General features: G+C 35.4%; 1 protein-coding gene across 6 annotated transcripts in view; it reads left to right on the forward strand.

Annotated features, from left to right (window-relative positions):
- MYCBP2 (MYC binding protein 2) overlaps positions 1-25674 on the forward strand; it is a 179727-nt gene that overhangs the window by 45170 nt on the left and 108883 nt on the right. For all 6 annotated transcript variants that reach the window (XM_027744280.2, XM_039386244.1, XM_039386246.1 and 3 more), the window contains exons 9-17: positions 2012-2085; positions 3207-3345; positions 4110-4186; positions 4824-5028; positions 5948-6112; positions 6807-6965; positions 7843-8047; positions 8743-8888; positions 9619-9720. In XM_027744280.2, the coding sequence (XP_027600081.1) occupies positions 2012-2085; positions 3207-3345; positions 4110-4186; positions 4824-5028; positions 5948-6112; positions 6807-6965; positions 7843-8047; positions 8743-8888; positions 9619-9720 (1272 nt within the window). The remainder of the gene's footprint in view (positions 1-2011; positions 2086-3206; positions 3346-4109; positions 4187-4823; positions 5029-5947; positions 6113-6806; positions 6966-7842; positions 8048-8742; positions 8889-9618; positions 9721-25674) is intronic.

Here is a 25674-nt window from a genome sequence, read left to right on the forward strand (position 1 = left end):
AGGCAGAGAATGCACTATATATGCACTATATAAATGTGGAAGGTGATGGTTGACAGTCATATTCTCTTGAAGCATCTAAGGAGGCTGTAATTAACAGATGTCTGTAGTTATGTACTATGAGTAAAACTTAAGTCCTTTCTCTTATAGCAGTCTCCAGACAGAAACCTTGGCTATCTTCATCCCTAGAGTAATTTCCAAAGTCAGGTTGAATAAGACTTAGTAATTATCATAAGAGTTCCATCTTAGCTGAGAACACTATATTGTCCTAGTTTTTGCGGATACTCCATTTGCCTTCCATTTTGTACTCTCTCCATTAATTTGATATTTAATGTTGGGCCTGGATGTTACCTAATAAAGTGCTAATTTTTAGGAAGTCTTCTGGAGAACATGTATTTAAAATAAAAAAGCATCCCTGTTCCAGATATCCTCTTTGAACACATCTAACAGACATATGACCAACCCCCAAAAATGTTTACTGAGAGACTCGCCTCTTCTTGAAATGACTCAAGCAATAGGTTAAACAGTATAATATGGACCAACTGGTGGTCAGACTATTCTATTCCTTGACTGTTCTGCTTGTGTGAGCATGTAATTTTCAGTCATTCAAGGAATCTAAATACTTACGAACTTCCTGTAACTTTTTGAGAAATGTCATTTAGATTATTTTTGGGACTTCATGTCAAGTTATTGAAATTTCTTTTGTTTTATCACTGATATAATTTTGCAGCATAGAGAATTAGTAATGTGAATTGGCTTTGGTTGTTCAATCTGAGATTGTTTTTGAGAGAGCAGTATTTCAAACTTCAGTGTATTTGCTGTTCTCCATCCTGCTTGCTGCATACCCTCTGTGATTCATACCTGGGTCTGCTCTAAGGGGAAGGTTGTCTACTTTAGGTACTTTGCTTAAAGATGTGAGAATCACAGAAGGCTATCTAATGCATATTCGATTCCTGGTAATACACTGTACTGGACAGGGCAGTATAGCAGGAAAAAGTAAACAAGTTTATGGATTTCTAAATACTGCGGGGGGTTTTCAGCTGTATTATTTTTAATGCTTATAGGTAGCAAAAAAATAGCAAACTTGCTAGTTATGCTAGAAAGATGTGCTTCATTTAACATAAAATTTCGTAGTTAAAATAACTGAGACTGGATGTTTGTTCAGGTTATGAAGCAAATACTTGGAGTGTGAAATAGCTGTCCTGTAGTATTTTTGGAAGAGGTCTCTTTCCTGTGTGTAATCAATGAGAGAAGCACCTTAGAAACCATGTAATATCAATCTCTTTGTTCATAGCTCCATCCACAGATCAGGAAGGGAAGAAGAAATGGTGTAGGGACATGTGTTTAAACTTACAGAGAAAGTGATCTTTTTTCTCTTACTTTGGGTAGAATTCTTTTCCTACCTTTTTTTCTAGGAATTGGCTGACCTATTTTCAATAAATGTGTGATGTATTCAAGTATATGCTTTATAGTTTTCAATGCCCCCCTAGATTTTCAGTCCATAGTTCGGTGAAATTATTAAGTGATGAAAAAATGAGATTAATTGTGGAAAGTTTTTTTATTCATTTATTTCTGTAGGTTTTATATGCTGGACCGAGGAAATGTTTCTTTAAAGATAATGGTCCTTATGTAAAAAAAGGTCTTTGGGAAAGGACTTAACAGTCTTGGAAAATTAGAATTTAGTTCTGTTATAACTCACAAGTGAATAGTAAATGCTTTTTTTTTTTTTTTTCTTTTTTGCAGTTAAATATGGGGGTGTAACCACTTACATTTCATACAATGGAAAGTTCTGTAATAACTCTTATAGTAACTAAGGAGTACTATATGCTTTCGGTGTGACAGGAGATCCTAGTGTAAAATAATACATTACCAGAACAATGTGATCTCGCTTTAGACAAACTAGAAATCTCATAATCTGATTGTCGTAAAACTGAATTAGACAAAAGCAGAGACGTGTGTGTGTGTGTGTATGCTAATATAAACTGATGCAGTGCACTTCATCTTTCTCTCACAGATTGTCATACTGAAGGGCAGAATATCCTTTTCACTGATGGAGAATATATTAATCAAATAGCAGCATCTAGAGATGTAAGTTTTGCATATGATGGCTTGACTATTTTTCTCTCAGCTGAATTGTTTTACAATATTTATAGCTTCCTTTTTGCTTAATGTTTGGCTTTTTCTTCACTAACACAACTAAGGAAGAAATCCATGTAACTAGAAATAATGAGAAACTGCCATATTTTTGCATAAAAAAGCAGTATTTTGGTATTTATTCACACGATTTTGATTTGTGATGGATTTTTCAGATAAGTTTTAAGAAAAACGTCAGTGCTCTTTCGGGAAAAAAATGTTATCGATGGAATAATATCTTTTTAACATGTTAGAGGATCTCTGTGGGATAAGCTTCATAGAGCTTAATTATAATTTTTTTCCTAATTTAATTTTATGTAATTGCTTTGGAACTTGTTGGGGAATTTCAGCTAGTTTTAACAGAAGACAGATGAAATATACTACATTGCAATAGAGTTTTGTATGAAAATTACCTGTTGGCCAAAGCTGTGGAAGCCCTAAGAAGTGCTTCTACTAGGGTCAAAATTGTTGTGGTTGTGTGTTTTTTCAGCAGACAGTTATAACATTCTTAGTTCTGAATGGGTTTTTGATACTGAGAAAGCTGTAAAACAGGGATGGGATACGATCAGGTTGTCAAAAGATGCCAGACATATAACTAAGAGAAAAGCGGGATTAATGCCTTTCCCTCCTAATGGAACAACTCCATCTGCATTTTTAAACAGAAAACTGTTTTAGCTACTTTCTACAGGAGTCACTCAGCATGCAGAATTTTGGGTTCCAAATCAGGAGCGGTTAAGGGCTTGAAATATAGATGTAAATATTTATGAAAATACGATTACTATAGTGAATTTCAGAGTTAATTATTTCTATAGCAATTTACTATTTTCATAGTGTTCATAGCATTTTCATGGAACTCAATATATGCTTAAGGTATGTCAGGTACTTATTTCACCTTGTCCTGTTTGCCGTTTTCTTCTTTTCTCCTCTGTAATGTTGTTTTATAATAAATGTTATTTTATCAATGTGTCCTCTGACAGTTTACTCTGAAGTAGTATTATACTGGTGCACTTATGATTTGAAAAGTAAATTAATCTGTTTATTATATAGTATAAAGTAGATTTTTATATTTATTGCAGGATGGCTTTGTAGTGCGAATATTTGCCACAAGTACTGAGCCGGTACTGCAACAAGAACTGCAGCTGAAGCTTGCAAGAAAATGCTTACATGCCTGTGGCATCTCACTGTTTGATCTGGAGAAAGATTTGCACATTATCAGTAAGTCCTCTTCTTTGAAGGTTAATAACAAGCCCGGTAATTCAAACAATAGAGCTGAAAGGCTGCTCTTCCCTTTGTCTCTTATTACATACAGGAAGGTATTATAAACACATGGAGAGGTACAAGGGGTGTGAAACTGCTTAAGTGTTATTTGACTCATAGTCAAATCCATACGTGCATTTTGAACCACCTTTCTCTCTGTAGCACTATCCACAGTTTTCCAGTATTTTCCTTTAGTTGTATAATAAATATGTAGTTGTTTGAAGCTTGGACTTTATAACAGTGCTTGTATAACACTCAGTTAAGCTGGGAAACTCCTTGCTGTGGGTCAAAGTCAACAAGTTAAAAAGACCACTGACTGGGTTAATGGAAAAGAAATGGATTGAAAAACACTTGCATCAGAATTTGAGATGAAGAACTGTTAGTATGTGTGAAAGTATTTTGGATATCACTTGGCCTTTGCTTTGGGGTATTTTTGCTCTGTTAGGTGTCTACTTCTGGCTCTATCAGAACCAAAGTATATTTGGCTACATGGACCTTTCAACTGACCAGCTGCAGTTGCTCTTATGTGTTCTTTTTTCCTCTTTGAGCAACTCTATGAAGTCTAGTTCAGTAAGCCTTCTTGTGGCAGCAAAATTTGGTTTCACTTGTAGCTTTCTTAGATCAGTTGTTATGACAAACTCTCCCTAGCAGAGTTGGGTAGGTAACTGGTCTGAGAAACTGCCTGATTAAACTGTCCACTTAACACAATCTTACTTGCCCAGGTACAGGGTTTGATGAGGAATCAGCTGTCCTTGGTGCTGGAAGAGAGTTTGCACTGATGAAAACTGCTAGTGGAAAGGTACTGAAAATGTTCTGTAGTAAATAGCAAATTGCACCGGTAGATTTTTATGTGGTTTTTGATTATTATTTTCCATAATTTATTTTTGCCTTTTTAGTATGTTAGAATGAATGTCTATGACTGTATTTAAATACTTTTTTAAGAGCCCACTTTAAAGGCTAAAAGGCAAATAGTTATTTGAAAACATAAACAGATGGTTGGAACCATTAAGAAATCCATGGCTTGAATTTACAGAAATTTCTACTGTCAGTCTTAGAGTGAAGGGCGTTGTTTTAGACGTGGGGGTGAAAATTACCCTTTGTCTAGAAATGATGTATTAGCACCTTTGTAAATTTTGCCTTCTCTTAACTTCCCACAAACAGTGTTCAGCTCATCTAGCCAAACAATTATATATGAAAACTGACTCTGTGGCTCAGTAGAAAGCACATTTCAAAACAAGCAAATTCTAATCAGAATGTTTTCCCCATTAAGTAAAAATTGATGAGTTTAGGATAAAGCTATTGAAATGGTGTAAACAAAGTCAGGAAAAGTTCTGTATGGTTTGAAACGACTGGATTTAAATAAAATGCAACTTTAAAAATTATATGAGCTTGAAGTGCTGTGGCATAACTAAAAATGATAAACTGTTTTCTCCTAGATTTATTATACTGGCAAATATCAGAGCCTTGGAATCAAACAAGGTGGCCCTTCAGCTGGCAAATGGGTTGAACTCCCAATCACAAAATCTCCAAAGATTATTCAGTTTTCTGTTGGACATGATGGCTCACATGCCTTACTTGTTGCTGAGGATGGAAGCATATTCTTCACAGGTTCTGCTAGTAAAGGAGAGGATGGTGAATCGAGTATGTATCATTGCTTACTTGACCAATGGTTGATAAAAGCCTCTTAACCACTTTTTAATTTGAAGAGTTTTAACATTTTCCAAGAATATGTAAACATGCCATTTGGGCTGAATTTTATGCCAGCCACAGCTCCTGACAACCAGTGCCACTGCCTCTCCCATCTACAGAAGTTGATCTCTGTTTTACCACAGTTTGGATTGTGTGGTGGGAGTACTATTTTACAGTTGTTCTGAGCAAAGGCAGTCATAAGTTTGGTCAGGAGGCCATTGTTGTTTTATTGAACTTTGGAATTATTTTTTTTTGCCAACTAATGGAGAGGTACATGGATTAGAAATTGTAGAAGCATGATCTTCTGTGCCTTGATCAAGGAGAATTCTTTAGACATAAAAGAAGAGTTAAATTTGATCTTCAGACTAACAAATACCTCTTCAATATAAAATTAACAAATTTCCTAGTTCTGGTCTCTGAAGTTGTATGTTCAGGTTCAATTTTAAGACAAAGATAGCTTTATGTGCCTCAAAGCTGTGATCTACTGTGATATTAAATTAAATACTTCCCTTTAGGAAACAGGCTGTTCTGTTATGTTGTGGTAGATTAATTAATAATAATAAGTGTTTTGAAATACTTGGAGAATCATTCCTGAAAGATATTGATCTAATCATGACTTTGCTTGCCATTGAATTTTTTAGGGGAACCCATATAATCCAATAAAAATTAAACCAAGAGATGGTACATATAGTTGTGGGGGGGGTTGTTTGTGGGTTTTTATTTGGTTGGTTTTGTTTGTTTTTTTTTCTTTTTCGGTAGCAACCTGAAAACTAACTCCTGATTATATGAACGATGTTATTGTGCCTTTGATGTTTTTGTTGTTGGGGTTGGTTTTTTTTGGTAGATTGACTTGTAACTTATTTATTTAAAGCTAAAAGCAGACGGCAGTCAAAACCATATAAGCCTAAAAAAATTATTAAAATGGAAGGAAAGATTGTCATATCTACAGCGTGCAATAATGGAAGCAGTTCTGTAATTTCAAAAGATGGAGAACTCTACATGTTTGGAAAAGATGCTATTTACTCTGATAGTACAAGTAAGTTAATATTTGTCTTTTAAATTATTCCCCAACTAGGCTAGTTGAAATTAGCTTGGTAGTTTTTAGCCTGCGAAAATGTTGTTTGTTTCTTACTGTTCTGATAGATTTCTGACATTCTGCTGATTGAGGTAAATATGACAGAAGGGTAGAAATAGAAGACAAGTTTCCACAAGTTCTGTAAAAATACTTAGCAGCAGTGGTGACAAATACCCAAATTAATGCTTCCACTATGGAGAAAAAGAAATAAAATCTCTTGTTGTAAATATCTGACACTAGAAGGCCACACAGGGAAAGTCATAGAAATGAGACATGTTTTGCTTCAAAGTCTGCCAGAAACCAGACTTTATATGTTTCTATGCTTGTAAGGCAGCAGGTGATCAAGTACATGTCAGTTTAAATAAAATAGTAATGAAATTCCAGTGGCCTTATGGCTCCTTTAAAATTGTTTTTCAGAACAAGTGATTTGCAGCAGGATTAGGTTTGCTTTTTTGGCTTTTCTTTCTTTGCAGCACAAGTGGCCTAGGCCTAATTCTCCTTCTAATTCTAGCACTTGGTTTTTTAAATCTGTTGTTTTTCTCCTTTGCCATTAATTTTAAAATTGTCTGTATCCACTAGCGGTTTTGTTATATCATTGAGTTTCCTTCTCAGCTAGAAAGTTCAATTTGCCACTCAAGTATTTTATGTCTTCCAGGTTTAGTAACAGATTTGAAAGGCCATTTTGTGACTCAAGTAGCCATGGGCAAAGCTCACACCTGTGTGTTAATGAAGAATGGGGAAGTTTGGACATTCGGTGTAAATAATAAAGGACAGTGTGGACGAGACACAGGCTCCATGAGCCAGGGAGGAAAAGGTGTGGGACCTAGATTTTTCCTTTTGTTTTGTGTGCTGCAAAATATCCCACGTGAAACCAAAGCTAAACATTTTATTATAAAATGTAATTCCAGTACTAATTAAGTAAATACAACGTGCTTAAAAAAACAAACAGGCATGAATGCTTTCACTTCAACTCTCAGGTATTTGGTGTTGTGCACATACTAATAAACATAGTAATGTTTAAAAAAAATTAAAAAAACCCCACGAAGAACAGAACTTAATTACTTTCTGTCAGTAGAAAAGCTTTTCTGTAAAACAAATGAGTAAAACCAAACCACATCCTCTTTGTCTTGCTATGTGCCACTGTCTTAGTAAGAAAACATTTTCTACCTTTCCTTGTTCGCATTCAGTCTTGAGGTTGTCATTTGCTTAAACAGGATGTGAATGCAAGTCTACATCTTTCTCCACAGAACTGAATGTTTGAGTTACTCCTAAATAGAGATATGAAAAAGTCATACCTATTCACCTTTGCCTAATGGAATATTTTACGTGACAAGTAAATGACCTGTTACTTCTGTACTGAATAGAAGTGCTTCATTTCCCTTTTAGTTTTGAAACCTACCTATATACCCCAGCCCAGGTGCAGGGAGGTTTCAAAATTGTCATTGTGCTGGCTGAGCATGCAAATCAGGCATACCTAGTCATTCCTTTTAAAACCTGATTTGAGAGTGTTCTTCAGAGCTTCCACAGGAGCCACTGTTCATAGAAGCATTTAATAGTTTGGGTTGGAAGGGACCTTTTAAAGATCATGTTGCTCAGAGCCCTGTCCAACCTGACTTCACCTCTCTGGGTAACCAGAACTCTCTTTGTTGGCCTTGGAAAACAACTATTTCTTGTTTCAATATCTTAATTAGGTTTTGGAGTTGAGAACATGGCTACAGCAATGGATGAAGACCTGGAAGAGGAACTGGATGAAAAAGATGAGAAGTCCATGATGTGTCCTCCAGGCATGCATAAATGGAAGTTGGAGCAGTGTATGGTGTGCACTGTATGTGGAGATTGCACAGGCTATGGAGCTAGCTGTGTTAGTAGTGGGCGTCCTGATAGAGTACCTGGAGGGTAAGCAAATGTGTGGAAATGTGCGTGATGCAGTGTGTTGAGTGGCTAAAGCATGTATTGAGTGTAAACTGAGCTGATGTATTTTAAACTGAAATCTAAAGTAACATTATAGCTAAAAGAGTATGCTCTTTTAAAATCAGAAATAGATTCAATTTTTTTGTAAATAGCTTGTGATGGCTGTAGGTAATTTAGTTTTAAATACATTTTTTTACTTTAACGTAGAGTTCTCTACTAGGAGCTGTTGGATATGAGCACCAATATAAATCTGTCTCTTGACAGAGCTACTGGCTCAGGATAACCTTTCTTTGTCCTTTGATGGAAGTTTTTTATCTTGCTGTTCTAGTTGCTTTTATCTGTTACTTCTGAGCTGAGCTGCATAAAGGGCCACTGCTTTACATAACACCATTGCTACTTCTCCAGCATTTCATGTGCTCCTTGTTTCCTTGTTCATGTTTTCATGTGATATACATTAAATTAAGTGAAGAAAAGTTAATGCTGAGAAGTCAATTCAGTGTATGGTCAGCATATGGTCCTGGCATCATGCCAGGACATGCCAACAGCAGTCCTTTCTGTTTATCTCAGGAAAACTTAGATGTCCACAGATAGAGCAAACTAATAATGTATGTTTTAATTACCAAGGCATCAGTGACGCATGAAAATAAAAGACAGTAATAAAACAACTCTGTTTGCTGCAGAATCTGTGGTTGTGGCTCAGGTGAGTCAGGCTGTGCCGTATGTGGGTGCTGCAAGGCATGTGCTAGAGAACTGGATGGCCAGGAAGCAAGGCAAAGAGGAATCCTTGATGCTGTGAAAGAGATGATACCTTTAGATCTCTTGCTGGGTAAGTGATACGAAATTAGCAAGATGGCTTTTAATTCTGTTTCTTACTGCACCTTTTTTCTCCTCAGTACATTTGTTTACATACTTTATTATTACAGGACAGTTTCAGTATAATATTGTTAAAATGGATAAAATGGAGTTTATCAGTCAGATTTATTTGTTGGTTATGTAGCAAAGTGGGATCATTCTGTTACATGAAATGTTTTAAGCTTACCCGTATTATAGATATCTGTGCCACTTTGTGACCTGTGCTCTTATGATACTAATACTGATACTACAAAGTTGTTCTTGTCCTTTTTGGTATGTGAAAATTTTTCTATAATGCTTATATCAGGACTTGAGCATTCTTAAACCAAAAAAGGGCTAGTTCATATGAAACGTTTTAAGAATAGAAACAATTTTGGGCTTGGTTTAATAATAACACTTTCTGAAACTTTTTAGGGGAGAATTGAGATAACCATGACAACACATAACTTAATTTAGATATGTATATGCCTAAGTACTAAGTACTGCTCAGTGACGTTGGAATTGCCAGATTCATGAAAACCAGGAAATTAGGAAATAAAACCTAAAACTTCTCCAAATTTTCTTAAGTCCTTTCATTATTGTCAGAGCCATGTAAAGAGCAGCTAGTAAGTAGGTTTCAGTTTTCATTTACTTAACAACTTACAGGGGTTTTTGCCATCATAACAAACATAATTTTACATATTTTATTTTCTTAATCTATTTAGCTGTCCCTGTTCCTGGAGTTAATATTGAAGAACACCTTCAGTTACGACAAGAAGAAAAGCGGCAACGCGTCAATAGGAGACACAGATTGGAAGAGGGAAGAGGTAAGTGACTTCTTGAGAAGAGGCTTGAGTAGCTTAAGAAACTACTTAGTCTGTTTTCTAGGAATGAAACTAGTCTTCCTTCAGTGAGGCAGTACAGTAATCAAACTAAAATCAGATTCTAAATAGCTAGCTTATGTTACCTAGCATGCTTTTAGAAAATTGGGAAAAATCTGTATATTTAACAAAGTCTGTGCATAAGAACCAGAATTTTAATTGTGAAGAGGATTTTATATCGCTTTCACATGTCAATTTATATTTTTTTGCTGTTTCCTAGTTGAATAATAGTTTTTTAATATGTAGATGCTAAAACATTTTTATATGAAGACATGAAAAGACTGCAAACCTGTTCAGTGCAATTTACCTATAATATGAATTATTTAATTACTATAATAAATTATTCAATTTCTGTTGTATTATAGTAAGCAAAATTTCTTTTTATAAAATTACCTTTCTGTATTTGCATAGCATGAGAAATTTGACACAAACTGAATCAAAAAACAAAATGCTGCCACTTTTCAAAATTTTCTTATGTATTATCTACCTTGGTGTTGATTTTCCACACAAACAGTATGTACCTTAACAGGTTTTCAGTACTCTTCTTGTTTTAAAATAGCTCAGTGTCTTTATCTGGCAAAAGTTGAGAGATCTAGACTGATAGAAACTATATTTTTTTGAAGAACGATGATGTGGTTGGTAAAATTATTGTGTGTTGAGAAGAAGAATAACTTATTGGGACATTATGATCTTCAAGTTCCTGCTGTGTTAGTAAATACCATTTTGATTCTTCTTTAATGAATTAGATACTGGTTTGATTCAAACACAAAATGCGCCTTGTGATCCACCTTAGACTCTATGCCACTGAATCTTTTGGTGCAAATCACATTTTTATTTCACTTGCATTAAGAAATTACTGGTTTCACCACAAATAAAGAACAACAAAGAAGAGAAAGCTTATAGTTGTCTATGCATGTGGAAAAGGATGGAATATTTATTTTTCTTTGAATCTTAATGACTAACTTTAGCTATGAGGGGGAGAGGGAAGGCCTTTGTTTAGGTCATGTTGGAGCTCCACTGCATGCTGCTGGCAAATATTAGGTGCAGCTAACAATAATTTTTTCTTAATTCGTCATTGAATGCCTGGACATTATTGAAAGGTGCTGCTGTTCAGCCCATCAGTGATGACAGATCTGGGAGGTAAATTTCAGTTAAAAGAAAAAGAAGAGTAGCAGAGAAACATTTAAGTTTGCTTCTATTTCTGTGGTTAGAAGTAGAACTAGAGCAGCTGATCCCTTCTGTATACCATCTGTCTCAAACAAAAATACAAGTCAGGTTAACAGTATCAGGGATGTATTTTTATTGTTGGTTTGATGAGTGTATAGGGACTGTAGATAAAAAGATATTGCTGGCCAGCTTGTTGCACATGTTCATATTATATTCTCTATCAAAAGAGCATGGAAATTCTATACCTGTGTGGCTGCAGGAGGTAGTGGGTATGCCTAACTGGAAGAGTTGGAGGTTAGTCTCCTGTTTTGCTTCCGAATTACTGATGTGATAAAACTGGGAATAGTGTTTCACAAATACTTAGACATCTTGATTTATGAGTATTTGATAATTAATCTTGATTTGCATCACCAGGTTAACAAGTTGGCGGTTTTTTTGCTTCTCCATCCAAATGTTGCAGTTTTCCATGAACTGGTGCAAAGAATAGCACCATTCTTGACAACTGTTATGGTGCTGCTCTTTTCATAAGAGAAAACAAGAACATTTAAATAGCATACTAGATTTTGTGTGCAAAAAGTTTTGCGGTCTGAAAAAACTTGGTTATACTAATGTTAAAAGAATAGGCAGGCTGCTTAGTTCTTCCAAGAAGTTCTAGTATTTGTGCATAGGTAAAGGAAGAAATCCTTGCTAAAGAAATAGCTGTTTAGAGATCCAAAGAAAGTTCTAACCTTTCAGTTTTCTGAAAACATTGCTTAGTCAGTTAAAGACCAGATTAGCTCTGTTAGGGCCTTTCGTTAATGTACACAGCATTTAGTTTGTTGGGATTCTGATTTCTGGGTTGTAGTGTGTTAATGCATTTCTTTTGTTCTTTTTATTAAAAACAAAGTATGTGTAGTTTATCATAGTTGAGAATAGGAACCATCACTGAATGTTGCTACTCACTCTTGAGTTACAGGCAATGACCTTCATTCAGTACAAATATTTTCATTAGATATTGAATGTTTTGTAAGCATTTCAACATAGGAAAGCTTTTCAAGTAAATAGGAATATTTCATTCCTAAAACAGTCATGCAAATAAAACAGTCAAAAAATCGCAAAGAAACCTCTTGCACATTTACCTTATTATTGTTGTAATCGGAGTAAAGTTTAGGACAGAGGTGTAAGAGCACAAGTGCTGGAAGTCTACTGGTTTCTAATTGTTCGTGCTTCTTTACCAGAGCTCCATATTTACTCCTGTTATGGTGACTTCTGGTTTAAAAATATGTTCTAGCAATCCACTTGAATTAAGGGAGAAAGTGATGGTTATGTCTACAGGTATGACATTCATTTAACTCCTTCCTGAAGTCAGTTATGGTCTCTTGTATGGAAGATGAGAATGCTCATCTTTATTTGCATTTGTCTGAAAATATGAACTCTGAATTTAGATATTCTGGGTAGAAGTAGTTGTCATTAACAGCTGCAATGTCAATGACCTAGTTCAGTGCTACTATTACAACCAATTGATTTACTTCTCAAATATCGTTCAGGTAGCCTGACACTTTTGTAAGGAACCTGTATATATGCTGTTCAGCAGCACCACAATGAGTGGTAAATAACTTGAGAAATTTTAGGTACTTATCCTGAAGATTTCTCTGGTTTTTATCTTGAAATGAGTCACAGCAGATTAGATTAGACTTGCTATCATAGAATTGTAACCAGTAAATAATTTTTATGTTTAGAATCAGCTATTCATGTTGCTTCACTTAAGAAAGAAGTTTTGTTTAGTGAAAAAAGAGATCCTTAAAATTAACAGTGGAAGTGTTTCAATGTGGGATAATAAATTAATTATTTCAAAAAACTTGAAAGTTGCTTAATACGGATTATATTTCTTTGCTCTTTTCAGTGCAACAAGTATGTACAGTGTGTTCAGGTGACCAGTTTTGCTCCTTTCTGCAACAGTGGTAATGAGCTACTTCATTCACTACTTTTCTGCTTCTGGCTTAATGGCTGTGACAGGAGCAGTGAAGAGGGTTCAAAATCAATTCCACATTTTTGAGTTGGGTGTATCACCTTTTGAGAAATAAAGCCAGCTGTATTCATCACAGCTTCTATACTAAAATGTAATATCTCAACATAGTTATTCATGGAATTATCTCAGCTTTTCACTGTCATTTTGATAATTAGTCAAGGAGCTGATATACCATATGATGAAATTTTTTGCTTTTCAGGCTGGCTTGGAGCATGATGTGAGAGATGAGTATGGAAGTAGTTGCACTAGTAGTTGCACTTCATTGTTTTCTGTGGTAATGAATTTTTATATGTTAGAATGTTCAGAATATGGTTAGATTATGTTTCCTTTCCTATGAAACACCAATGTTTTTACCCGTGGGGGCATTAAGTTAAACCTTAATGGGTTATAGAAATCTGTGGGCCTCACTGTACAATTAATGTAATGAACCTAAGATTAGCATTTACTGGGGGAGGTAATCTTGAAAGCTGTTCCCACAACTTTTTCAGATTCATATTTGAAGTAATAGAATTCAGAAATAGTCAAAGATTTCAATTTATCACTTGAAGATAACTCCAGGGTTTTTTTTCAGAAGACTGTGAGAACAGCTTTTTAAACTGTATTTAACTAATAAGCTAAAAAATACAGAAAGGGTTCTTAGTATGGTGATAATAAGTGGTCTCATGTTTCACTGGTACTTCACTACTATTTCTCAGCCTATGATGTAAAAACCTTTAGGTGATCATTACTGAGATGCAGATTTGGTGTGTAATTAATCAAGATTTGGCTTTTGATGCCCTAATAAAAAAAGAAAAATTATTTTTCATCAGTCTTATTCTACTTGCAACAACAAAAGAACCCACAGGAAATTTATTAATTTTAGTCAAAGCTGCTGTGTTTTGAGACAAAGTTATCTGAGACCGCCTATATATGGGCATTTTTTCATTTTTCTGAAGTGTAACTGATTCAGTTAATTCAGTAATTTGTTTTACCATGGTAGGCCAAATATCCTGTGAACCTGTTTAAGATCTACACAAGCCACTCAGAGCTTGAAATCAGTTTGTCAGTAACACTATTCTCTGTGTCATTGCTGAACATGTACCTAAATACACAGCAGAAATATCTATTCAAATGCAATATTCTGTGTTAAATAATGGTGTAGCTTCTTTCTGTAGTTTTAGTTAAATATTTATTTTGATGCTTTCAACACCTGAAGGTTACATTTGTTTCAGAGTTCTCTAAACAAACAAAAACCAGTCAAAAAATCCCCTGCCTTTTTACATGCATGACTTTCTTTCTAAGAATGCTTTCAAGACAAAGCTGTAGGTTTTTGTCCCTAATAACCAGCAGGTATGATTCTATGAAATTTCGTTGTTGTATTTGAGTCTGTGACTCCTTTCTGCAAGAGCTGATTATTGTTGGTAAAACTGATGTTTAAAGTAGAAATGTTTGTATTTCTATTATAGTTTTAGAACTCGGATTTTCAGTAGACTCAATGAGAACAGTTCTGGTTAATATTTTCTGTTTTAATTTACTTTATGTATTTATATACAGAGATACATCTTTCACATTTATTTAACAATATATACAGAGTCAAGTATTCCGAAGGGAGAAAGTGCAAAAATTAAGATTATCATGCATTCTACTTCCATCTCATTCTCTGTTACTCCCATGTTGCCTTTCATGCTTGTTTTGGCTAACGTGCACCTCTTCTTTGGCTTTGAAAGACCTTAATAATTTTTCTTCCACATCTGATTTGTACAATTTAATCATCAGTAGAAAAGAACTTTCAGACTACAGGAAGAGACATGTATCCTGTCTTTATTTTCAATTTTTTGAGCAAAAGTAGCAAACTGCAATTAACTTTAGTGCTTACACAGCACAATGATATTCTCCATGCATATTTCTGACTTAAAAATATATTACTACTCATAGTCTGAAAAATACAGTTTTAAAGAACATGCTTCGTAACTATTATCTGTGCCTCATAGGATTATTAAATTTTGTTTAAGGCTGTAGAGGTGGGACATTATCTCAGTATAATGTTTTCCACTTCTAGTGGAACTGAAACCAAGCATTTGTCTCCAGTTCTATTTTCTGAAATATTTTTCTTTAAAATTTGTCACCTGTTGACATATTAGATAACTATTTTTCTATATTAAGGTTTTGCTTCCCTATTTTATTATTGAAAAAAACCCAAACCCCACCACCACAAAAAAGAAATATGCTTTGTCTCTTACAAGGATTCAAGAAGCCAAAAATTTTTTACAACAGAAGATTGTACACCTAGGACTTCGCTCTGCTACCTTGATTTATACTGCTTGTCTTTGTACCTCATGACACATGTGATCATGTACTATCTTTTAGGTAGCCTGTTATGTTCTGTGCGCTGATGTGGAAGTCAGCATTTGAGATAATTAATTTCAGTCTTCTGTAATCACAGCTTACCAAATAGCATTTGTTTAGGGTAAGATAGTTAGTAGAAGAAGTCAAAATATGTGTAATATAAAATCAAACATTAATCTCTTTGATAGTAGTGCATAAGTGCTTAGATGACCGAAATTGCAAAAGCATGCAAGTGCATGTAGGATGAAATCAATTGTGTACATTTTCCTGTAGTCCGCTGTATGACTTAATAAATGCATTCTATTTGCTAGAAAATGAAATTACTTCTGTGGTTAAGTATTTTTCTCCTTTACTCTTTCAATTCACTACCAAACAATGTCTTTTTTGAAAGACCTGAATCTTGTAGGACCAAGAGAGAAAAGCTAATCTTGACATTCCCTTGGCTGGGGCTATTTAACCTTGCAACTTAACTATGATAAAACAGTCTATGACAAAACCAAGGCAGAGCGTGAATGTTATTTTCCATCATATAGCAACTGATTTAAAGCAGCGGGTCTGTAGTCTACCAGTGACTCCCCTTTGCTGAACTGTCACTTGAGCTTCTAAAATAATTGAGAATAGTGATAGATCATTTTTCCCCGTGCAGATCTATGTTAGAAGCTTCTAGAACAGTTTTCCAAATAATACTCTGCAGGCATTTTCTAACAAAATAAACAAAGTGTCTAATGCATGGCTGGATAATTCACAGTACGTGAACTCTGCTCCCATTGTACAGACAACTTCAGATGTAAGCAGAGGGCAGATATGCTCTGTATGAATTATTCTAGTGTTCTGTTTCCTGCGTTGTTATTTTGGAGGGACAGGGAGGTACTTTACATCTTACCAGCATGTGACCAAGGAGGCAGGCGTCACAAAGTGATCAAAATGTAGATGTTTCCTATTATATTATGATGGTGTTATAGATTTGGCATGCACAAAAAGCCAAGGAGGATGACGGATTTGTGTTACATGGATTTGGGTACAAATTATTATGAGCTGAAGATACATTGCATTGAACTTTATTTTGGATTCAAGTTCATTTCTAATAATGGTAAATGTAGAGTACATAGGAATATTCAGAAACACAGATAAATCTTGCCCAGTCAGGTTTTACTGGTACAGAATTGTCATCTTGGCTAGGGACATGCAATTCAGATGAGTAGCTTGGAAACTAATGACAACTGTGTGCTAGCACCATGCTGAAGCTGACAGCCTCTTATGCTTCCTAAACATTTTCTGTCTCCCCCAAATCTCCTGTAGTTCTTTTACTCATCCTAATGTACTTCACTTCTTTTCTGCTCTTTGCTCTTAGCACTAAAATGCCAAAGGCTGCCTTCAGGGCTGTGTCTTGTTCCCTTCATTGTTTCTTGTGCAGACCTTTTCTGGAACTTCAGAATCTTTGCCTAAGTTGTCTAGAGATCACTTCTTCTGTTCAGTCACCCACAAATATCTTAGATCCACACACTTAAAGCCACACTCCTTGCAATCCCTGCAACTTTTTTCATACAAGTTCTACTTTTGTCATATTGTCCTGTCTGTTCTATATTTCTTGGGCTTTTAATTTCATTAGGAACTTCTCAGTAAGTCCCATTACTTTTTTCTTATTTTCTTCTGTTCATTCACCTTTCCTCTGTATCATTTGTCCTTCAAACATTTTTATCTTTCATAATCTGCTCGCCAGTTGTCTGTTTCCCCTTTCTTGCCTTTTTCTAGTGTGCCTCAGTGAACTTCTCAGTATTTCTCCTCCAGCTTGGTTAAAAAGCAAAGTGTAATTTATTGTCTAAGTCTAAACTGTGGAAAGTAGATTATTAAACACTGGTGGCCTGGTAGAAAGTAATTTTTGCCAAAAAAAAAATAAAAATATATATATATATATATAAAATGGAAGCTCAAATTGAGAGGGGACTAAAAAGAGGGAGCAATAGCAAAAGAACTGAAGGAAGAGTCTGCAAGATGAAGGTAAAGGAAATTATGATCTTGATTTATCAGAAGGAGTTCTTAAATAACAAGGGTACTTATTCTAGGATAAAGAGTCCAGATAAATACAGTAGAACCAAAATAAAAATTCTCTGTTGTGTGTAGAAACAAACACGATTGAAGAGGTTTGGGGCCATTATATTATCTAACACTTGTGTGAATCTCAGAGCTAGGGAGACAAGACAGTACTGTGTTTTTAAAACATTTTTCATTTTGGTTTTGAAGTTAATGCTAAAATTTGGGAACTTCGCTGTGTGAAGACAAGTTTCTTCATTTAAAGGTTCTAAAGCTACAAAGATCTGGCCTAACTTTAAATTTTTGTCCATACTGTCTAGCATGAAGGAACTGATGGTCTAAAGGTGATAGCAGGAAACCTGACACAGTGGGCATTTATGAAAAGTTAGTCTACATGGTCTTGTTAATACAGGTCAGCTGAGGAATGAGAATATCAGTCAATTTGTAGCAGGAGGAGGAATACTTGTTTTTGAACGTAAATCTGTTTATAATGTGACTTAAAGCCCAATATGGGGGGCTTTTGTTTACAGTCCATATAGTGACTGGATTTGGGAACCCATGGAATGGAGTGTCACTTGGCAGAATTGGTTGCACCTGATTCATGGTTTTGATTAAATGTGAGACTTCTGAAAGAAGGAGAAGCCTCCGAAGAATTCTTGGTTTCGTATTTAACCTATAAAACAGAGGAGAAATACAGATTAAACAAACAAACCACTTTTTCATGATCTACATATACTCAGCCTCAGTTAAACATAGTACATCACTACCTAAGTCTAGATTTTTAAAAAGAAAAAGTGGTTTAGAAAAAATTTTAAATACAGGTACCATTGCTTTCTTCAAATCAGATCTTCTCTTTAAGACCTTTACATAGATGGAAAAATATTTTAAAAATAAATAGGTTTCAAAATTAGTGAATAGATAAGAAAAAAGTCATATGATTTGAAAAATTGTCTTAATGGAAGAGTTGGGTTTGGGTAGTTGTTTTCTTTATAATTGATTCCTCTGCATTTTAAATATAGTAATTGTGAACAGTTTTATGATTACGTTTTTTAAATGTAACATTGATCTGATGGTATTATTCCAAATCAGTATTTTGTATGTAATATTGTATGATGTAAGGCATAATAATATTTTTTTTATCTAATAAAGACAATAATGGATATTTGCTATCAAATTTTACTCTAGTGTGAGTCTGTTGTATTTCCGTTGCTTGGAGTACAGTTGCATACTTAGAGGTTCAGGTAAAACTGTCACTGTGGGATATTTATTATTTCTTTGTGTAATATTTGGTCCTATTATCAAGAAATGGCAACTTTCTTTTAAGGCATTTTGAATTTAAGAAAAGATTACTATAAAATAATTATTCTTTATGTTTTTTTCATTGCTTTTAATTTGAATTTTGTTTAACACACTGTTTCCATTTTGTGAGCTTTCCTATGCATGTGCAAAATGTTTCTCCTCAGGCCCCCTTGTATTTCCTGGTCCTATTTTTATGAACCATCGAGAGCAGGCTCTAGCCAGAATCAGACCCCATCCAGCACAGCTAAAGCATAAACGGGACAAGCACAAAGGTATTTGGTCTTCCTTATTGGCTAGGGTGGAAATAAGCCCATCCTCCCAGTCACTCCTACCATGCGCTGCATCTGTCTTTTCAAAGAACTGCACAAAATGAGTTCTGCCTTTCTTTCTGTTAGTATCTTGTTACCTGAGGAGAAAGAAAATGCATTTAAATGTTGACCTTTTTTTAAAAGGTGTGCATGTTCATTAGTCTGTATTATCTTTGTTTTTCTTCCTTTTTTTTTTAATGAAATATGCATTGTCTTTCTGTGTGTCTTTTCTCATTTTAATGCTGTCTCATTCCTAACATTCTTTAATTTTAATGTAGGGACTTTAGTGCCTTAGTGTGACTCAGACTGCTGCATTGCATTTGTGTTGGGTTTTTTTGAGCCTTCGTGTTGTATATACAGGGTGATTACTTCAGCATGTCAATTCCAGACTTGTTAATTCTGGCATAAATTTTTTTCATAGGTAGGTTGTCTTTCAACAAGCGTTTTGCAGAAATAAAATATTTAAAATAATGTAAACACTACTTTTTGCTAGTTTTGAGTGGGGAGAATACAAGTCAAAGTACAGGTTTTACCCTGAAATATTCCTGAGTGAAAAGGCTTTTGCAGAGTGTAAGTAAGAAGGTGTCTGATATGTCAGACATTTTAGTATGTCTGCCAAGCCAGTTCATTATATCTTGGATTTGTAAATGTATAATTTGTTCAGATATAAATTATTTATATATATATTTAGAAATATGTGATTACTTAAATTATGTGTATTACTAAAAATTTCAACTGAATTTATTAAAGTTGAGCTGGATAAATATGTAAAATGGAGATTACAGTCCTGATAAGTTGAAAGCTCCTAAAATGACCAGAGCCCATCACACTTCAGCTATTTTCTAGAGAATAACTAAATATTAAAAGAATTGTTAGTATGGCATTTTAGTTGAATTAATGGAAGTTGCTGATAGTATTTGGCATGTATGCAAACAAATTGTATGACAGTTTGAAGCCTTTTGGGATACATTTTCAATGTGGGTGGGTGATAGGCCTGCCTAGTTATGAACATACTGGATCATGAAATCATCTTAAGTTTATTTTATGGAAATGAAAGCAAGATCTGGTCCTTTGTATCTGTATAACACATATTCCATTTATTTGGAAGGCATATAGTGTGAGCTTTAAGTCTTGATGGATTAAGTAGAATAACCTACCATGATCTCACTGAGAGAGACTGGGTACTGAAAGACAAAACATACTGAACCTGAGTGCTGTCATTTGAGTGACAGTTTGCTGATGACCAGTGTTCTTGAACTGCGTATTACTGCTAGTTGTACTGCTTGCAAACCCTTGACTCCACAGGCAGGTGTATAAGGAGTATGCTTATTCTGCCTACATCTGTATTTTTTCAGCTCATGTTAGTTGTTGGAGTTCACTTCAACTCACTTATTTCCTTACAGGAAGTATGTTCATTGGTGTCAGTTTGAGGTTTATGTTGCTTCTTGGAGTTGTATGAGCAGTGCAAAGGTCTGTATTGTGCAAAGATTTTTTTCAGATGTGCTCTATAGAACTGAACATTTATTTTTCCTTGAGGAAGGCTATATGCTTCAGAAGATATCCTCTCAAAAGACAGCCATAAATTCCACTAGAAACTAGAAATGCCCCTTCACTTCCAGAAGAGGTTTCAAGGGAAAAAGAAGAACTGGTGAAGTGGGTTTTTAATCAAAGTAATGGGCAAGGTGAGAATTGTGCAAAAGATGAGTTATATCTTTTATCTTAGAAGGCATGCCTCTTTTCTAGACACAGAATGTAAAATCAATAATAGAGCAATGAGGCAGAGATGTTGACTTCAGTAAAAGAACACTTTAACATTGAAATCAGCAAGTTCTTTGTTTATTTTTGAATGTGATGCTTTCCAAACCATCATCCTTACTTCAGATATTTCTGCTATAGTAGTCTTGTTAATCTTTACACCAACCAGACCTTCAAGATCTTTGGGCAATGAAAATTTAGTTCAACTGGTAGTACTGATGAGACCAGTACCAAACATGCTGGTACTGACCTGTTCCCACTTCTACACTTGCAGCTGCAGAACTTCTCTTGATAATGACATTTTAACTTGAATGTGGACAGCTTCTTTAGGACTGGCAGTTATGGTCTAATATAAAAAGTATATTTGATACATATTTGTACATATTATCAAATCATAGAATAGATTGGGTTGGAAGGGACCTTAAAGATCGTCTAGTTCCAAGCCCCCTGCTGTGGACAGGTACACCTTCTGCCAGACCAGGTTGCTCAGAGCTCCACCCAGCCTGGCCTTGAACACCTTAAGGGATGGGACATCCACAATTTCTCTGGGCAGCCTGTTCCAGTGTCTCACCACCCTCACGGTAAAGAATTTTTTCCTAAGAATCTACATGTCTATCACTTGTCAAATTCTTTTCTTGGATTGTCCAGTTGAAAACTCCTTCAACTTCATTAAAACAACCGTTTTCTAGAAATCTTGCCATTGTCATTTTCTCTTTGTACATTTATAGGGTCTGCGCATCAAGATCCCTGTTATTACAAAAAAATGCATATTAAGTATAATCATAGTCTTTCTGATCTGTGTCTGTGTCAGCATCACAAGAATAAATAGAAGGGATTAGGTACCGCCTTCTTGGTATTCATGGAGTGCTTTGACACTAGAAAGAAAAATGAGCTTGTGCTTCATCCTCATTCTTTAAAGAGGTGATGAATTGTCAGTCTGCATCTCCAGTCCCCATGGACTTCATCACTGGAGATCTGAGTAAAACAGAATAATGAAAGTCTGTAAAATTTTCTAAACTGCAGAAATTAACTGAGTAACAATTAAAAAGTAAGTAAGTTCATTGTGTCAGTAAAGATTCTGCAAGTGAATGCCACCTTTTTTCTGTATTTTAAAGTAGTGGCAAATGTTCTAAAAAATGTGAAACAAATACCCTCAAAAGGACAAAGAATAGATGAAACTGAACCTGCACGGATAGAACAAGATATATGTCAACTGTTCTGCAAATGCTAATACAAAGTTATCAGATGTTCAAGAAAAATTACTTGTAATTTATGTTTTAACTTTTTTACTGTGTGAAGCACTCATTGGAGCGAGAGAACTGACAATGAAAACCTACATCTAAGACTGAGTTTATAATTAGAATGCAAGTTTATTATCACTTTATAGCACTGTAGCTATAAAGTTGGTTACAGATATTTCAGCTGAAGCCTATGGTGGACAACCAAGAATCTGCAGGCACAGGCTGATTTGTTCAAAATACTTGAACATCTATAAACATGTATATAAAGTGTGTAAATTGTATTAAGACATTCAAAACATTCTGTGAAGGTGGAACATCGCAGTCTTGACCAATATGTTTTAGTTGTGTAAACAGAACAAAGATTTTTTGGCAAATGGTCTGAAGAGAGACAGTTATAAAAATTTTTTATGTACAGTCGTATTGAAGCTTTTCATCTGTGGGGTGGAGACATGTATTTAGCATCTTTAGAAGTGCTTTTTCCCTCCTCCAAAGATGGATGGTCAGTGAGAAATGAAATGCGACCTTTACTGCTGCTGAGGAACCCTAATAAAATGGTTTTCCTCTAATATGGACCAAGAGTCCAAAATGGCATTCTGTAATGATGTTGGGGTTGTTTTGGTTTTTTTTTTTGGTAGAAGAACTCTCATTTATAGCTTGTTACTTCCCTTGCTGTTGGGGCTGTATAAGCTTTTTCCTTTGTTCCCGGAAAGCAGTGGGGTTTTTTGTGGCAGCCATGTTGGCCAAGAGGACTTTTAAAGTATGTTTCACATAGGGGAAAAATTGCCTTCAGGAGTTAAGAGTTTTCTAAGGAAAATGGAGTGGTAGTGCGTATTGGTTGGTTGTATTTCCAGTTATCTTGCTTTCCTTCCCCACCTGTATGAGGTATCAAAGATGGAAACCCATCATTGTGAAGTTGTTCATGGAGCCTACCCCTTGGTGCTGACAGCAGGAAGCACCTCAGAGCTTTTCCTTGGTGCTTGCATCTCTCTGAGAGGTGGAGTCATCCAAGTTTCTGTTCAGTGGTAGCCCAGTTGGAGAACACTGGACATACTAACTTGCTCTGTTTAACAGCTTCAGTTGTGCAACAAGAAGAGTCTCTGCTTCGGTAGTCTTTTTATGCTTCCATTTCAGAAACAGTGGTTTTGATATTACTTTTTATGAAATGAATATGAGCACAGTTGTTTGAAGAAAAGCAAGTGTGTATCTCCATAGTTAAGAGCTGTTCCTTGAGACACATAAAGTGCTTATCAAGTTTTGAAGATCCAAACAATTCAAAACTCTTGAGACAGTTACTAACCACACAAAGAAGGCTGAGAGGAGTTCTCTCTTCAGTTTGCAGATTTCACGCTTAAGCAAAGTAAAATATGTGTCGAAGACAGTTACTTCCATTCCTGTGTTCTTAAAGGGTTTGAGAAGTTAGCTTTGGTGTTTGAAAATGCCAACTTTGAAAAACTTTATCCTCTAAAATAAATTTATTTTTCAGATAAGGAATTGAAAAACTTGTTTCATGTGAAGGTACTTGTCTCTACGTCTTGCATATTGACATTTAGTGTTTCCTCAAGGGCGGTATTGTGTTATACTTTCATTTACAAGTTTGGAGAAAATGGGAATATATTTAGAATCATGTTTTATTTAAAGGTGGTATCACGTATTTATCAATTGAGAAAACAGCAATCCTCAACTTTTTATTAGTAGTTGTTGAAGCTCTTTAAAGCAGTATGTTTTTCTTATAGTGAGGCAGAAAATGCATATGTAACTGTTTAAATGGCTGTGAATCACTTGATGTGCCACTGTTTTGTGACCAGAGTACAACTGCTGCTAAATTTTGTTAATATGACTTTGCATGGGTGACATGGTTACTGTGTCCAGTTTGTTTCATTGTAGGAAGTACATGCAGCCATGACACATTTTTGCTGGATGTGTGCATTCCTGGCAGATGGTTATTGAAGTGCATTTACACAATGGGAGAGCTTTTTCATTAGTAATCAGTGTCTGAGGGAGGAGAGGAGACAGGGGCCACACGTAGACTTTCAGAATAATTAGCTTTTTTCTGCTCCTGTCCAAAAATCTTGTGTGAAATAGGGAAGCAGTAGGCTGCTTGCTGACTAAATAATTCTGGTGGTAGTATTAATGGCCAGTCTTCGCGAGCAAAGATTTTTGGGAAAGGTCATTAACCCTTCCAGCCTGCGCAGTGGATTTTTAGGTGAGACACAGCGTGCGCTGAACTGAGCCCACCCTTTAGTCCTGAGGTTCATCTGCCGGGGCCGAGCAAAGCTTGGACAGTGGCAGTGAGGTCCCCAGGATGTAGGTTTGTTTAGAGTGACCTTCTCTTAGGTGGATTGCCTTCCACGGCTGACGAGCTCCACCTGCCCAGGGGGCCGGGAATTGAACCCGGGTCACAGAGGTGAGAGTCAGGCACTCTAACCACTAGACCACCAGAGGCCCCTTGGTAGTATTAGCGGCTAGAAGCATCTCTTGATTACTTTGGCATATAGCGGCTAGAAGCATCTCTTGATTACTTTGGCATATAGAGTTTAATGCAAAAGTAGGCATAAAAAGTTCAAAGGTGCTGTATTTGAGAAATAGTCAATGTGTTAAATAAAATAATGTGATCTTGTTATGGCAGAATTACAGGACTAGGAGGAAAACTGTATTTTCGGGGTGCGGGGGGGATGGTTTGTTGTTAAATAATAGTTCTGTCTCTTTGTATTTGCTTTTGTTGTTAATACACAAAAAGCTGCAGGCAGACTTTCAGAAATACTCAGATAAACCTCAAAAATCCCATGGCAGTTCTGAGAGACTGACAGTTCTTTTACAAGTCCATTTCACACATAGCCAGCATGAAGTGCAAGTATAAATCTTTTTGATGAAGAGCACCCACATTTTCAAAGGGATACTTTACCTATGCTATTAAACCTAATTCTTCAAAAGCATTAATACTTATATGCACTGTTCCTTTATAGATGTGAACTACATGGAGATTCGTGTAATTTCTGTACTCAGCCATCACTAGAAAATAGCTTTATTTCTAAAACAGTAAGATTTTTTAAAACTGGTTTGTAAAAAAAATGGTGAAATTACTGTATCAACAGTTTCCTTGCAATAAGAAGAAAAGTTTGAGCAATATGTATAAAAGCAGAATTATATTTTAAAAATATTTGTAAGTCTGTAATTGCAGTGCTTCACACAGGGAATAATAAAGTCTTGGAGTGCAGACTTCCACTGATGATTATTCAGGAAAACATGTAGAAATTCTAAGTATAGATCTAAATTAACAATACCTTGAATGTTTTGTTAATAAAACAGTACACAGTCAGAATTGTGTCTTTTTCTCTCTCTATGCTAGACACGGTGTAACTGAAGTCTAATAGATGATGTAAACATTCTGATTTCTGGAGAAGATGTTGGCTTGGGAGAAGTTTAGGAATAATACACTTCACTTCAGTGCTTTTGTCTAATGTGGGAGCAGTTTGACTTTAGGAACCAATAATGCACTTCATACTTATTAAAAGAAATCACAGAAACAGTCTCTAAAAATGTACTGAAACAGACAGGAAGCAGACTCACTCTCATAGTGAGTATGACTGCGTTGTTGGAATTGAGCTGTGTCAGTAGTTGTTAGTTACTTAAAATAATGCCTCTGTGGCCAAGTTGGAGTCAAGTAAAATCCTTCACAAGTAGTAATTGAAAAAAAGTAGACTAGGCTATACCTGTTGAGTTTAACTGCAGTGCTGTCTACTTAATAATGCTATTTTATTGAAGAATG

This window comes from Pipra filicauda, unplaced genomic scaffold (genome assembly GCF_003945595.2).
Source record: "Pipra filicauda isolate LSUMZ 115617 unplaced genomic scaffold, ASM394559v2 scaffold476_size470866_pilon, whole genome shotgun sequence".
Classification (NCBI taxonomy): Eukaryota; Metazoa; Chordata; class Aves; order Passeriformes; family Pipridae; genus Pipra; species Pipra filicauda.